Source organism: Gopherus flavomarginatus, chromosome 5 (genome assembly GCF_025201925.1).
Source record: "Gopherus flavomarginatus isolate rGopFla2 chromosome 5, rGopFla2.mat.asm, whole genome shotgun sequence".
Classification (NCBI taxonomy): Eukaryota; Metazoa; Chordata; order Testudines; family Testudinidae; genus Gopherus; species Gopherus flavomarginatus.
The window spans coordinates 155,138,997-155,155,860 of NC_066621.1; the positions used below are offsets into that span (position 1 = coordinate 155,138,997).

Consider the following 16,864-nt stretch of genomic DNA (forward strand, 5'->3'; position numbering starts at 1 on the left):
CTTGAAGCCTTTTCAATTCTGTCTCTGGAATAATAATCAGACTCCTATCTATTGAGTATAATATCTTAGTTTATGACAGTGGTTGTGGGTGGCTGTTGAGAAGGAAAACCTAGCAGCTCTGAATAATGCTTTTCTTTTTGAAGATTGCTCATTACTAAGGCTAAGATTTTGTCATGGATATTTTTAGTAAAAGTCATGGACAGCTCATGGGCAAAAAAGAAAAATTAATGGAAGCCATGACCTGTCCATGACTTTAACCAAAAATGTCCATGACAAAATGGGGATCTTCAGGTCCCCACACTACCCAAAACGGGGCTAGGAGCTGTCTGCAGTGCCTGGGAGCTGCAGGGTATCCGTGCCACCTGCAGCTCTGGGGGTCCCCTGCCTCCTGTGTTGGCTGGGGGGGGTTGCCCCACTGCCCCTTGGGGTTGGGGGGTTGCCCTGCTGCCCGTGGCAGCTTGGAGCTCCAGGGGCCGCCAGAGGCACCACGGGTACCCTGTAGCTCTCTGCCCCTGCGAGCAGTGGGGGACCCTGCAGCTTCTGCCTGCCACAGGCTGAAGTGACGGAGGTCGCTGGAAGTCATGGATTCTGTGACTTCCACGACCTCCATGACTAAATCATAGCCTTACTTGTTACACCTGTAAAATCAGCTAGTGGGCAAATGTATAGGACCATAGTAGCTGGTTTTAAATGATGCATCCCAAAATATATGATGACATGATACAAGATTAATGATATTACTAAAATGTACACGCCTCTCTGTATTTATTCATGATAGTCCTATCACAAATATGCATCAGGCAAAAGGTGTGGGTGAAGTAAACCCTCAGCCGAATATGAAAAATATCATCCTGCTGTTTGAAATGTTTTCAGAAGTGGAACAATGTCTTCCGTGTTTTTCTCTTCTACTCCCAAAGCTTAATTAACCCCTTCATATTGATTTGAGTGTATGTGGTTTCTTCAGTTGCACACACGTTTTATCTGAACACTTCACTTAATTCCTATTTAAGGTTATATAAAATGGCCATACTGGGTCAGACCAGTGGTCCATCTAGCTCTGTAGCCTGTCTTTTGACGGTAGCCAAATGTTCTAGGATAATGGATGTGCTAATGCAAGGGGGCAAAAGCCTGCAAGAGATTTAGAGCATCCCATTTTTAATTCTGTGAAAGCCTACACATTTTGCATTACAAATGTAAAAGGAAGAATCTTTTTTCCTCCATTTTCCATGTGTAGGCTGTCATCCTGCAAGGATTTAGGCGTGCTTAATTTTAAGCCCATAAATGGTCCCACTCAAGTCATTTAATTTTAATGGGATTTGAAAAGCCATGTTTCTGTAGCAGGCAAAGTGTGACAGTGGCATGTTTCTAAGATCTTCCTTGGTGAATATTGTTGGCCACAGGCTCCCATTTTCTGTTCTGTGGTCTGGCTACTGCAGCTGTGTGTTAGCAAAGCAAATATCCTTTTGGTAAAAATGCTAATATCTCACTTTTCCAATAATGGTGCTCAATGTCAGAATAACTTTCAGGCATGACTATGATTTTACTGTGTTTTGTTTTCAATTTGCAGGAGGTTCTAGGCTATAAAGTTGATTATCATGTCTCTCTTTATATTGTGGCTGTTTTGGAATATATCTCAGCTGACATTTTGAAACTGGCTGGAAATTATGTTTTCAATATACGACACTTTGAAATCTCCCAACAAGACATTAAAGTGTCTATGTGTGCTGATAAGGTAAGAAATAATTGATTTGCTATACTGATGTTTAATTGGCTTAACGCTTCATTTAAAAACATTGTCCTTTAGTTCCCAACTGCATCATCCTGTTATGATTCTCATTATTATAACTCCTCTTTGTAATGGTAGATTCTCCACTCTAAGTGGTTTAGGAAAAAATAGTCTTTCTAGTTTCATCTTTATTAAATTGTTCAGAAACCTTTTTTGCTGAATTTCAGTTATCTTCATCATCAGGCAAAAGCTTTTTCAAGATGCCTTCTGTTCTTCTGAATCCATCTTTCGCTAATCCTAACTTGTTTTCCTGCTGCACTAAATTATAAAAAACACAGCATTGGCAGTTGATCCTGTCAAAGATTCAACATTGCTACCTGCTGATTTTTATTACAGAAAGTGTTGTGTTAAATACAGTTCACTAGTTTTTGAACAAATTGAGACCATTGAGTTTAAATGAAGGATAGAAATCAGACTTGTATAAAAACTTGACTTTCACTCTTTGCTAGGTTTTGATGGATATGTTTGATCAGGATGTTATTGGTTTGGTTTCGCTGTGTGAAGATGAGCCCTCTTCTTCAGGTGAACTCAATTACTATGAGCTAGTGAGAACTGAAATTGCAGAAGAAAGACAATATCTTCGGGAGTTGAATCTGATAATAAAAGTGTTTCGGGAAGCTTTCCTGTCTAACAGAAAGTTGTTCACACCGTATGTAAGTCCCTTTTTAATAGATTACTGTTTTAGTACTTAAGTACTTGCACGTCCATTTTCAACTGCAACTTAGCAAATTTACATTGCCTGTAGCAGATTAGGTGAAATTTGGCTTGAAGTATCCTAGTGTATAACAGAAGTGGTGACTGGTGCCTGAAATAAGAGGGAGGGACTGCAGGTAGCAGTCTTAGATGAATATTCTCAGACCAAGGTTTAAAAAGCAAGGTTCCCTGTTAGATGCAAACAATAGTTATAGTGCCAGATGGTCATGTGGGTAGAAAATCTGATCCTTATGCAATTATGCACCTGCACTTTACCAAGCAAGCAGCAAAGCAGCAGATGGAGGAGCTGTGGTTCCTAGGAAAGAGAGTACTAGGAAGAGGGGCTGCAGATGTCTCTCAAAAAGAGGAAGATGTGAAACCTTGGTAATTTACCTTAATTGACAGGGAAAGGGGAGAATTGATAAGGGGATGAAGAGAGATTTGGGGGCTAGGGTGTGGGCAGGGAGAGATGTGATGAGTTCCTGAGCATTGGGTGAAGTGGGGCAAGGCTGGAGCTAACTGGAAAAGAAACTGATGTCAGTCAGAGGTTGGAGTCAAGGGAAGGGTGCTTTCCAGATGGTGGGTTGGGGAAGACTGCCCAGATGGGTGTTTCTCTGAGATATGGGACACTAAAAGCAGGACTTGAAAAAGGAAGCTGCCACTTCCCTTTCCAAGCCCATCTGGTATTCTGAAAAAGTGACTGCATAGCTTTGATTATAAAGTTTTGTCATTGGGACCTGAGCTGGGGGCTGTTTTTAAATTTTCACTTCAGTTTAAGTTCGGAGACAGAAAAGAGCAAGGAGGGTGATGGAGGGGAAATAATGACAGCTTTAAACTGCCCCTCCCCTCCTGATTGTGGCCTGTTAGTGTACAGGCTAAAAAAGTTGGACCCCATTGTCCTACCCAGTGAATAATCCGTAGCCTCTCACAAGAAACACTGCTCTTGAACGCTGGATTGGTTACTGCACCATGCTCTTGGACATTTAAAAGTAAAAATCGTGCAATATTGGATCAAAGTGAATATGCCCAAGCATGATTGCTCAGCCTGAATTGACGCCTAGAACTTGACTTCCTTTCCCCTCTCTTTCTGTTGTCTCGTCTCTATTTAGGGTATGTCTGCACTGCACGTTCCTTATGGTGGCATGTAGAGCAGAGGCACTGCATAGACATGCCGATAGTGAGACACTGCTTAGGCGAGTAATGACAAACCTGAATCCTGTGGGTATACCCTACGTGGCTCTCTCTACGCCCAAGCAGTGCGTCCTCCATCTGCACTGCTAGTTTTAGCAATGCAGTGTCATGCTGCCTCCACACTGCTGGAGCTTTTCCCTGCTGCAGGGAAAGGCTCTGGCATGATGGAGGTAGCATAAAAAAGCTCCAGCAGTGGGGAGAGGCTCCACCAGGGTGGATGCAGTCTGTTTTCACTGTAGCATATAAGCTACATGTGCCTCACACACTGCTGCCAGTGTAGACAAGGCTTAGATAGCTCACACTTTATTTGAAACACTTGGATATCTGCAAAAGAGTAAAGGAAATGATAACAAATAGTACTAAAGCATAATTTTTGTTTTCTCAGGATATCGATACGATCTTTAGCAACATTTCAGATATTCATGAATTGACTGTGAAGCTTTTGGGGTTGATTGAGGATACTGTTGAAATGACAGATGAAAGTAGTCCTCATCCTTTGGCTGGCAGCTGCTTTGAAGATCTGGCAGAGGTGAGTTTCTAAAATCACTTCATAGGAATATTTTGTATCTTCATATTAAGCTAGTGTCCATGACTCTCTATCTCTGTGGAATGGACAATAAAGGGCATGTTCTGCTCCTCCAAAAAAATAAAAATGTTTATGTGGTTCTGAACAGAGAATGATGATAGGGCAATCATACAGAGCAATCTAGATTTCTTGGTAAGATGGGCCCATTCAAACATGCCTTTTAATACAGACAGATACAAGGTCATGCGTCTAGAAACAAAAAACAGGCCATGCGTGCATAATTGAGGGCTGTGTCTTGGAAAGCAGTGACTCTGAAAATGATTTAAGGGTCATAGTGGACAAGCAGCTCACCATGAGCTCCAAGTGTGATGATATGACAAAAAGGGCTAATACAATCCTTGGATGCATAAACAAGAGAGTAGGAGTAAGGAGGTGATTTTACCTCTGTATACGGCATTGGGGGACAGATACTAGAATACTGCATCCAGTTTTGGTGTCAAAATTTTAAACAGGAGGTTGGAAATTTGGAGACAGTGCAGAACAGAGCCACAAAAATTATTTGAAAGTTCCTTACAGTGAGAGACTTGGGGCTTGTCTACATAGGGACGTTCAGGAAAATAATCTGAATTAATCAACAAGAACATTCTCCGACCGACATGCACTGTGTGGCATACCCCAGTCACGTGTGCCCCCACTCTGAAAGAGGCAGAAAAGAGGTACTATGTCATACACACACACACACACCCCCAAAAAGGGGGGAGGTCAGAGTTTCTATTAAGTGAAATAAACAGTAGCATCCATGCTCCACCCCAACTGACAAGGAGGGCAAGAGATTGGATCTTATGGGCTGAAAGGTGTTCTCTTCAGCTGGCCTCTAGTTCCAGATCTCAAACTACCTGGCACTGATCGCCGAGTATGACTTCCTACACTATGGACAGATGGTGAAATTCATGGATAAGCTGCCTTCATAGGATTGTTCTGAATTCCAAGCAAATCTCGAGGAAGAAAAGTTGGTTGCTAAGTCCATACTTCAGGCTGCAGTTAATTCAGCAGACTCATCCTCATGCATTTTGGCAACTGGAATCATCATGAGGAGTGTAACCAAGATTCCCTCCTCAGGTTTCCCTAGAGAAGTACAGAACCCAGTTGAAGATCTGCCCTTTGATGAATCGCACCTCTTCAGTCAAAAGATGGATGATTCGTTGCAGTTGCTAAAAGCTTCTAAAGCCAACTTGAAATCCTTAGGCATATAAACGTCATTTCCAGAGTGAAAGTTTTATTGCCCACTGAGTGCAGAACTTCCCAGCTTTACCACCAACGGCCACAAACCTCCCCAGAAATGTCATTGGGCCCATAGTCCATCCACCTGTTCTGACAGTGCAGTCCTCCACACAACACACTCATTTTGCGCTTAAACGATATTTCTCAGCTTAACTAGAGAGCCAGCAGCCACCCCTTTTGGGGGCTGTCTCAAATTCTTTCTGTCAGTATGGAGCATGATTACAATGGGCAAGTGGGCCCTGGATGTCCTTCAGCGTGGCTATGCCATGAAGTTTATGGCACTATCTCCTCCGTATACCCCACCCTGATTCCGTTCTATGGATCACTCTCACGACAGTGTTCTTACCCTAGAGTGGATTCCATCCTACAGAGAGGAGTAGTAAAGTCAGTCCCTGCAGCCCTTCAAGGCATAGGATTCTACTCCAACTACTTCCTGGTGCCCAAGAAAAAGGGAGACCAATCTTGGGTCTGAGACACCTCAACTGTTACATTTGCAAACTGAAGTTCCTCATGGTCACACCTGTGGCTATCATCCCTTCGCTAGAAAAAGGCATGCGGTTTACAGCTCTCAGTATGCAGGATGCCTATTTCCATATTGGCATATATGCAACCTAGAGACAGTTCACCTCATGTTCACAGTGGGGCCCCAACACTTCCAATACAGGGTTCTCCTGCTCAGACTGCCCTACAAGTCTTCACAAAGATTTTCTCTGTGGTAGCAGCCCACCTTTGGCGACAAGGAGTCCTTGTCTTCCCTTACCTAGAGAACTGGCTACTGGCAGCATGGTCCAGAAAAACGGCGAGCTTCTTCTGCTCTTCTCCCTAGGAGTGCGCATCAAACAGAATCAGTAGAATTCGTAGGCACACGCACTGACTCAGTCTTCACATGCACTTATCCGCCAAAAAATAAGTTCCAGAGCTTATCGGACTTGATCGCCTTAGTGACCTCCAGTCACAACCAGAACTGACCACAAATGGGAGTTGCACGACACGTAGTTGCAGACATTTTCAAATGGGTAGGAACCTGATCTGGGAGTTCTTTACATCTCGCACCAAGACTAAGTGCCTCCACTACTGCTCAAGAGGAGGTCTCGGGACCCACTCACAGGGGAACACCCGGATCACTGACTGGTCGAACTAGATCAGCTACACCTTCACTTCATTGTGACTCCTGCCACGCATTCTTCACAAACTCAGACGGGAGCAGGCGACGGTCATCCTGATCGCCCTGTATTGGCCTCTCCAGTTTTGGTTCCCTCTTCTTCTCTGCATATCGAAGCATCCTCCACTCTTACTACCAGTGTTTCCGAGTCTACTCACACAACACAACGGCAGGCTCAGACACCCCAACCCAAGGGTGCTCCATCTGACAGCTTGGTTTTTGGATGGACACCTCCGCTAGTGCAGGAATGCTCGCCGTTGGTCTTATACATCCTCTCCAATAGCAGAAAGGACTCGACAAGGCAATCATACCAGGCCAAGTGGCTCATTTCACTGTCTAGGCCCAACAGAGCAGGCTTGCCCCCGAGGCTGTGGGCATTCCCGTGCTATTAGACTACCTTCTGTCTCTGAAGGCCTTGGGACTCTCTCTCAGCTCCATCAAAGTGCACGTAGCGGCCGTTAGTACCTTACACCCTCCTGTGGAGGGGCATTCCTTCTTCACCCACCACTTGACTGCAAGATTCTGGAAAGGCCTTGTACGCAAATACCCTCCCATCCAGACTGTTGCTTCTCAGTGGGACCTCAACCTTGTCCTCACAGTACTAAGGGCCCCCTTCCACCCCCACCCCCTCCCTTCGGTCTCTGGCCTCTTGCTCTCTCTTCTATCTAAGAAAGTAGCTTTCCTGGTTGCTATTACTTCTGCAAGGAGGGTTGGTGAGCTGGGGGCTATGATGGCAAAACCCCCTTTCGCTGCATTTCATAAGGACAAGGTTTCCTTGTGCCTGCATCCCAAATTTGTACCAAAGGTGGTTTCTCATTTTCACCTCAATTAATCCATACACCTTCCAGTCATCTTTCCCAAACCGCACACCTCAAATGAGGAACAGTGGTTTCACTTCCTTGATGTACATAGAGCCCTGGCCTTTTATCGACAAAGCCTTTCCAGAAGTCTTTGAGATGTGTGGTCCCTATGTGTATTCCAAACCCACCTTCCTTCCCCTCTGCTGTGGATTTGATAGGTCTGCGGTGGAGAAGGAACTAAAGAGACAGTCAGTCCCGCCCTGCCCTTTATCACTTGGGCAAAACTATGAGGCAATGCAAGGGCACGTGTGGACTGGCGGATACAACTACTTTGGAAAGCTCCAGCTCCGGGCACATGGCGCATTACCCTTAGTGGAATACAGATAGGGATCACACGTCTCAAAAACTTCCAGTTAAAGGTAGGTAACTTCTCCCTTACATTGATATATGTGTCCCTCGGGGTGTGAAAAATCCACACCACTGAGACACGTAGCTGTACCTACCTAAGTCCCAGTGCAGATAGTGCTAGAATTCGTCCATCAATCTTACTACGACCCCTTGGAAAGGGGGGGTGTTGATTACCTACACAGACAGGAGAACCCCTCCTGTCAGCATGGTTAGTGTCTACTCTGAAGTGCTGCTGCAGCGCTGCTGCTGTAGCGTTTGAAGTGTAGACAAGCCCTAAGATGAGTTAAGGCTGCTTTAATTTTGAATGAGAGTGCCCACACAGGGGTTTAATGTGGTTTAACCAATCCACTTTGAAAATTAATTTCCTGAGTGTCGCCATGTTGACAAGCCCTTAAAGAGCTCAATCTGTTTAGTTCATCACAAAGAAGACTAAGAGGTGACTAGATTACAATGTGTAAGTACCTTGAGGGGGAAGAAACACTGCGCAGCAGAGTGCTCTGTAGTCTACCGACGAATACCATAGCAGCTACCACTGGCTGGAAGTTAGAGCCAGAAAAATACAATTTAGGAATAAGGCAAAAATTTAACAGGGAGGGAGTTTGACCATTGATACAGACTACCAAGAGAAGTAGTGGACTGTCTGTCCCTTGATGTCCGCAAATCCAGACTGAATGCCTTTTTTGGATGCCTTAATCAAATGCAAGTTAGTGTGCTCAATGCAGAGGTAACTGAGTGAAATTCTATGGCCCTTGTTAGCTAGGAAGCCAGACTTGGAGGTGATGGTCCTTTCTGGTCTTAAACTGTGAATTCATTTATGAATGAATGAATTTCCAACTTATTAAATATTTCAGCCTGTAGTTAGGCTTCTTTGCCATTATCTTCCTAAGCAGGATAATTTTAGGGTAATTTCTTTTGCACTTCTGTGCTTTTAAACAGAATATATCTAGTTAAAAGTCAAATGAGAGCTCACTGCAACTAGCAACTGGTCCAAGTAAAGGTTACAGCGGTTCTTATGAAGAGCAGAGATTGTTCCTTTCACTTACCAATATGTCATAAAGACCTCTTATGATTTATGCAGTAAGCAAAGCCCTTTCAATGAAATACAGCCTGGATTTTTTATATATTTCATTTAACTGAAAGTTCTTAATGCAATGAAGAAGTAATTATGAAACTTACATCTAGGAAAAAAGCAGGTTCTATATTTGAGTGTGTTGAATTTAGTGGTAGGTAGGTAATATAGAGCAAGGTCACTTGGTAGGCTAGATGTGTTGTCTGAACATTTCACACATTTTATGATACTTCCATTCTTGTGTAAAACATATAAAAAAGAGATGCTTAGTGATAAAAACTAAAATACCTAGGTCTTACAGCAGCAGGTATATTTAAAGTTGTCTTAAGCATTTCCATTATAAAAGCCCTATGATTTACTTATAAAGTTAAATCACGTTTTGGGCTGGTCTATTTTCATAGATAAATTTTCTTCTGCAAATCTTGTGCAAAAATGGGGTAGCATTTTTGAGATGAAGGGAATAGAGAGGAAAGAAGCCTTTCCATTTTAAAAAGTTTTTCGCCTTTTTCTTTGGGTCTAGTGTGTTGGTGGTTTGGGATAGAAAGTTTCTAGACAAGTGACATTTTAGAATCCCGGTGAAAACCTCTTCTTGATCACATAACAATTTAAAAATTTATAATTACAGTACATGTTGATATCTAGCTCAAATATTCTAAAGCAAAAAAGGGCTGAAATATGCATGCATGTGTGGAACTTAAATTAATCATTTCTGTCTCATGGATATTGAATAAAACATGCCTTCAGAGGTGTATGTGATGATGTAAAATTCTGCTGTGTATGCTCTGTACACAAGCTGCAAATTCTCATAACTTTGTTAAATCAAAACCAGTTTTCCAAAACAACCACAACCATTGTAATGCTGAATGCAGCTTTCAGATATCAGTTAGTTTTGCAGTAGCCTAGCACCAAAAGTGCCTGCAGCTTTTTTACACTTGCATTTTATGATTCTTCTTCAAGTGGTGGTCCCTATATGTATTCCAAACATGGGTTTTCATGTGCGCCAGAGCCAGATGATTTTCGTAGCAGTGGCCATTGTACGTAGCTTTGTGTCTCAAGTGATGCTATATTAGTTTGTGTGGGTCAACCTCTCTTCAGTTCCCTCTTACCGGAATTGGAATCTCTGTTCCTCCACAGTCGTGGTTTTGCTACGAGAGCACTTTCATTCGCTTTTAAATAGTTTTTCTTGTTTTATTGTGAAGTAAAACAGTTACATTGATTGTTTTCTTAGCAGAAAAACAGTTGAAGGCATTTTGCCCAAACTTTAATAAAAAAAAAAAAAATCACCTTTGGGCAGAGACCATGAGTGGAAAATGCCTCAGTGGTGAAAATTTCAGAAAATTACGAGCATATGAACATAAAATGTTCTAATGCAGCTCTAACCAGAGAAATCGTAACCAGACAGTAAGTATAGGAAACGTGTCTTCAAATATGTTGTGTGGCTCCCACTGTTGTAGGTGCTCCTATGTCTCCTGCATGCGAGACTGGATTCTTTTGAATAGCAGTGTCTGTCTGGGCCTTGTGCAATGGCAGAAAGGGCAGAGCGACCACAGCCCTCCTTCAGTTCCCTTTTACCACCCATGACAGTGAGATGGAACCCAGCCGCTTTACGACCAGCTACTGCTACAAGGCTTCAAACTCACCCTTTCTTGGATAGTGTGGTGAAGAGAGAGTTTTCACCACTCTTCTCCCCTGTTTCCTTTAATTTGGACATTGCAATTAAAAAAAAGAGAGGAGACCCTACCTCCCGTGTAGTGGGGCAAGGTATTTTCATAGAATCATAGAATACTAGGGTTGGAAGGGACCTCAAGAGGTCATCTAGTCCAACCCCCTGCTCAAAGCAGGACCAATCCCTAGATTTTTACCCTGGTTCCCCAAATGGCCCCCTTAAGGATCGAACTCACAACCCGGGGCGTAGCAAACCAATGCTCAAACCACTGAGCTATCCCTCCCCCTGCACCAACATGACAGACTCTAAACCAGTTGTTTTCAACCGGTGATCCGTGGACCTCTGGGTGTCTGCAGACTAAAATTTCCAAAGGGGTCTGCACCCCCATTTGAAATTTTTTAGTGGTCCACAAATGAAAAACAGTTGAAAACCACTGCTCTAAACCCTGCCCATCCTATGATGGTCTCATCCTCCCTACTGACAGACACAGCTCTTGCCTGTTCTACATGGGGGAGAGCTGTATCCCAAGGTGCTTGGCGTGCCAGTTGTTTTCCTCTAGAATCTGTAATTGTGGGGGACTCATGGGTCACATTACATCTGCTTGAGTGATCCATGTGAATCACTCAGACCCAGAGGAAGTGACAGCTATCGAAGTGGAACTAAAAGAATCAGCATTAGCTACCACACTCCAAGAGCAGTTACTGAAAGAGGTAACTAAAGGGATGCTGTCAAAACTGGCACCATCAGCTTTGATGCCCTCAACACCAGTGACCTCAGTGCTGACACCTTCAACGTCAGAAGGACAACACTGAAACAATCCTGCATAGAGCATGAGCTCCAAGCAACACATGGGATCGTCCCACAAGGAGACTATGAAACTTAATTCCAAGGAAAGAGTCCTGAAGTCTGCCAAGGTGGGAATGGCACACGGTGAAGAACCTTGGCAGCAACCCAGAACCTATATTGATACCCTCAACCAAACTGAGATGCCCCACTGGGTGGCCAACTTTCACACCTTGTTCATGAAATATAATTTCCTTATCTTTAAGAGGTCTCTCCCTTCTTGTGAAAGATCCACCCAGCTCACAGGAAGTACTTGAGATTCACAGTGAGGCCAAGTATCAGAAGGGTAGCTGTGTTAGTCTGGATCTGTAAAAGCAGCAAAGAATCCTGTGGCACCTTATAGACTAACAGACGTTTTGGAGCATGAGCTTTCGTAGGTGAATACCCACTTCTTCAGATGCCAAATCACTGCCAGCAGAAGGTACTATTATTCAAACACTCCACAGCACTGAGAGTCTTTACAGCGTGGCTAGCAGAGGTTGCAGCATACCTGAGAAGGCAGAGCATCCATGTGTATGCTTACCTGCATAACTGGCTGGTCAACGGCAGATCCCAGCAAGAGACTGCAACAAACCTAGAATATTCTCCCTTCCTATTTGCCTGGAGGTCCTCCTAGTGAACTGTGATGCAGAGGATAGAGTTCATTGGAGTTATAGTAGACTCCAGGTCAGAGTGGGCATACCTATTAGAGTTCAGGTTCCTGACGTTGTGATCGCTATTACTTTTGAGATAAGATCAGACTACAGTGATTACAGACTTGCCTTGGGTTGTTAAACCATATGCCAGAGTTTCATATATGTGATGCTGCTTGTCAGACTGAGGCTGCTGCTACTTTGTTGCAGAGTTGACATGGTGCTGGACCCCAAAAAATTAAGCAGAGAGGGTATTGTTTTTGTTCCTCCTACTCAACAAAGACTTCAGTCACAGATGCACCAAGCAAAAGTTGTGGAGCCTACCTGGACCACCTGTGAATGCAAAGGATCTGGTTCCTGGAGAACATGGGAGTTCCCATAAACATCATGGAACTCAGGGCCATCAGGCTGGCCTGTGTGGTGTTCCTGCCTGTCCTCTGAAATTCCACAGTGTAGAACCTGATGGATGTCACATCTGTGATGCACTGCATAAACAAGGAGATGCATGCTTCCCGCCCCTCTGCCTGGAGGCCATCAAAGTCTAGATATGGTGCTAGCAACAGGGTTAACCCCAATGGCTGTTCACTTCCCAGGAGTCAGCATTGACTAGAGACTTCGTGAGAAGATAACCATGCCAGTCATGAATGGTCACTGCAGAGAGATGTTGTGCCAGTATTCCATTATTGGGAGGTTCCTGTATTAGACCTGTTCACCACCAAGGACAGTAACCCACTGTCATTTCTGTTCCAAGCTCACTGCCCAGCATCTTCCTTCCACAATGGAACCCAAGGCCTCCTTTATGTCTTTCCACCTGTTCCCCCATCTTCCATGGTGATTTCCAAATTCAAGAGTCACAGCCACGATGATTCTCATAGCACCACATTGGCCCCAACAGTTTTGGTTGACAGACTTGCTATAGATGTCCATTCAGCCATTGAACCGGCTCCTATAGTGCCTGGACCTGATTTTATAGCACCACGGCCAGATAGGTCATCCGGACCTAAAGTCTCTGCACCTGACAGCCTGGATGTTGGTTGGCTAAGTACTACAGCCTGGGACTGCCCTAGGCACCTCCAGGAGATGTGGTTACAGAGTAGAAAGAGAACAACCAGGAGAGATGTACCTCTCTGATCTCAGAATGGCTGGACAACAACCAAAGACGACAACCAGGATGACTTAATTGTCAACTTGGAAGAGGTTCTTGATCTTGGTAGCCTAACAAGGCTTTGCTCCTATGCAGGTACCACAGATCCTTGACTACTTGCTGTATCTGAAACACTGATCTTTTGTTCAGCTCCACTAAGGTCCATCCCATTCTGATCTCAGTTTGTCATCTGCCTGTACATTTGTCCATCTTCTCTCGCCCAGCAGTGAAGCTCCTCAAGGATGTGATGTATATTTATCCACTGGTCAAAGAGATGGCTCCTGCCCCAGAACTGTGTCATCCTGTCGAGACTCGGACTCAAAAGAAGACTCTTTCTGAAGACAGTCTTCCTAGCTGCAAGCACCTTGGCCAGGAGAGTGAGAGAGCTCCAAGCCCTTTGGGCTGATCTTCCGTACATGAAATTTGCTAGGAAATCAGGTCTTGCAGCGTGTGAGGCGCATGAGCACCTGAGGTGGGATCCACACCACACCAAAGTTACTGTGGGGGTAATCATTGTTTTCATATGTGTTAGTGAAGCCTTTTCAAAACATGACTTCTTGGTGATGGGATCACTATTGGACTGTAAGTAAGAATTTGCCTCTTGGCTACCACCATTTCATTAACATTAGTGTTAATGACAAATATGGTGATGCTGAGCAATGCTCACAACAGGTTTGTTCATGTATTAAAATGTACATTAATGAATTATGGGATATACTGAGTTATATTATTTTTGAGTGAGCTGAAACTTTCTTGAAAAATCACATTAACACATCAGATCTCAATAAGCAAATCGTACAGCTGAGCAAAAAAGATGTCCTGCATCCTTTTTCTGTATATACATAATTATTTCCTCCTTTCTTTAGGAACAAGCCTTTGATCCATATGAAACTTTGTCCCAGGATATTCTTTCTCCACGGTTTCATGAGCATTTTAATAACTTGATGGCTAAACCAGCTGTTGCGCTACATTTTCAGGTAAGTATGAAATCTCATTCAAGAAATACGACATTTCTTTTTTGAGATTCAGCCCATATTTCCTGTTTCCAATCAGTCTTTGGGGTTGGGGGAAATCCTAGTGGGATCCTGGATCATGATTTCTCCTCAGATTAAGGTATTTGGGCTGTGCCTCTCTTTTTGCAAATACTGGAGGCAGCTCAGACACGTCGGTTGTTCTTGGTCACTTCCCTTCAGCCCTTGTACTAGAGTCTTTGCCTCCAGCAAAGTGGTGACTTGGCATTCCTGCCATTTCCATTGCCACCCCCATTTTTAATATCAAATCAGTGAACAATGTGTTCTCTCTCTCTCTCTCTCTCTCCCCCCCCTGCACCACATACACCTTGTCCTTCATCCAATGGTTGACTTTTTTCAGGGATCCATTCCTTAACAGGACCACCCACTGAGCTCCTTCCCTTGTTTATTTTCCCCTTCCCCCCCCAGCATGGCAGATCCTGCTAAACAGTACCTGCAAATGGCTAAGAGTTCTTCATCTGGAAGGAGACTCAGAGGAGCCACAGAGGGAGAGCTCTGCCACAGTTGCTCCTATCCCACAGACCCTGCTTGGGCAAGGACTCAGTTTGGACAGCTTGTTAGGGTCTTTATGTCCCATCGTGCCAGCTGAGACTCCTCCCGAGACATCTCTTCAAGGGTGAGTCAGTCCTCTTCACCTTTTGGGACTCAGTAAACAAGACCATCATCCTGCAACTGATGATTCCTTGGTCGGTCAGTGCAGTAAACCCCTTCCCCCCCCCCCCCAAAAAAAAAAAAAAAACCAACCAAACAACAACAAAAATCACCACCCATGGCTGATCCACCTTTATAGGGAAAAGCTCTGGAGCCTTATCTCAGATACTCAGGTGAATACTGAGTCACTTGGGAAGGAAGCTGGCATCCTCTCTTGACTCTCTCTCTCCCCCCCTGCCCCTCCAATACTAAGAGTTGGACTGTGTTTGGGATGTTCCTTAGCATTTTGTCTCCGTCAAATTGGAGTAAAGGCAGAAGAGATATGGCCAAGCCTTCAAGTCCCATGGACAACCATGAGCTGCCTCTGGCAATTGCAGTAAGAGAGGTCCAGTCTAGATGTCTTAGACTGACAGATCATTTCCAGAAAGGAAAACATTGGATAAATAAATCTGTTCCATAGTTACTTAATTTTAAGGTGTGTCTGTGATTTCTCTCAGCTTTTTTTCTGATCCATACTTCAAGAAGTTGTTCCTTTCCCAGGATCCCTTGCAAATTCTTTCTCCTTCTCTTGCCTTCTGAGTTACTGTGTTAGTTAACTGATCAAAATGCAAAACAGTTTTAAAATAATTTTTGTTGATTAAATAAATACGTGAATCCCAAAGTTATTACGAATAGTATTATCCCGTGTATTTAATAAGATCTCCTGATTCTGTGGCATGTCAGAGGGGTAGATTAAGGCAGAATTTAAATATCTGGGCCTATGGATCTAGCAAGGATTTGGAGGGAAAGACACAGTGCACTTTGAGATCTGGAGAGCAGGAGGTAGCATTGAGAGCAGAGAGATGTGAGTCCCACAAACCCTTTTGCAGGATGGTAGGAGGTGGAGTACTTGAATTTCTTGTGGGGTACCTTTTGGTCAGATTGTCTCTGGGTCCCAAGTCTTTAAGTTTTCACTGTATTCCAGCACCAAATTCTGCAGGAATTTGAAATTCCTTCTGTTACTTATAGTAAAATATCCATTAAAGAAGTGGGTTTGAGCATATCTGACTGATCATAATGTTTTTCAAGCTTTATGCCTTAATACCCTATCTTCCCAGACACAACTGTGTGCTTTAGGATATGTCTGCTTAGTCATGAATATGGTTTCACTATAGAATTCTGCATGTTTTTAATTTTTGGCTTTTTGAGCTAGTGCTAATTAATAAGAAAAGGAAATGCATAACTAGTTTTTTGTGTAGATATTAAAACCAGGTGACAGGCTTTCCTGAGGAATATTTGGTTAATGCAATGGAAATCTTGATCGTGGAAAAACTTAAGCTTTGTGGCTGATACTGAAGATAGTGCTGAAGTATGCAGTCTGTTAAGGATAAAGGTCCACATGGCTTTGTGTGACCTGAGAGCTGTTTGTAAATTTTCTAGTTAGCTTGTTGCAGCACATTGTATGTTGATTTGCTATTTCTGGTGAAAATAGAGGTAATCACAGTGAAACTGATAAGTTGCCTATTTTATGAGGTTGCCACTGCAGATTCTCACTGAGGCAGTTGAGGATGCTGTATCTTGCAAGCAATGGGTGAATTTTTAGTAGCAAACTGGGAGCATGTGTGCACTACCCTCTGATCTGTCCTGCTTTTAAAAATTGTGCTTCCAGTATTTGCAATGCACTCTGCCTCCTGGCTCACCATCTCACCACACCTTACTCATTCAAGCTCTTCTAAAGATTCACTATATCTACATTTCTCACAAATTAATAAAACTCTGGAAAAACCTCTCAACTTCTTCCCTCCATTTTTGGGCTTATATGTGGTAATAATGCCACTTTTTTTTCTTTTCAGTCTATTGCTGAAGGTTTTAAAGAAGCTGTACAGTATGTTCTTCCACGGCTTATGCTGATCCCAGTTTATCATTGTTTGCACTACTTTGAATTATTGCAGGTAAGACAGTAGTGCAGTTTCATTTAAAGTATGAGTAATTTTAGTTTAGG

The 16,864-nt window shown here is 43.5% G+C and overlaps 1 protein-coding gene across 1 annotated transcript in view; it reads left to right on the forward strand.

Annotated features, from left to right (window-relative positions):
- The window catches only part of SOS2 (SOS Ras/Rho guanine nucleotide exchange factor 2), a 96,099-nt gene that overhangs the window by 22,013 nt on the left and 57,222 nt on the right, over positions 1 to 16,864 (forward strand). Inside the window, exons 4-8 of the mRNA XM_050954592.1 lie at positions 1,568 to 1,732; positions 2,236 to 2,439; positions 4,056 to 4,199; positions 14,068 to 14,178; positions 16,716 to 16,814. Of these exons, the coding sequence (XP_050810549.1) occupies positions 1,568 to 1,732; positions 2,236 to 2,439; positions 4,056 to 4,199; positions 14,068 to 14,178; positions 16,716 to 16,814 (723 nt within the window). The remainder of the gene's footprint in view (positions 1 to 1,567; positions 1,733 to 2,235; positions 2,440 to 4,055; positions 4,200 to 14,067; positions 14,179 to 16,715; positions 16,815 to 16,864) is intronic.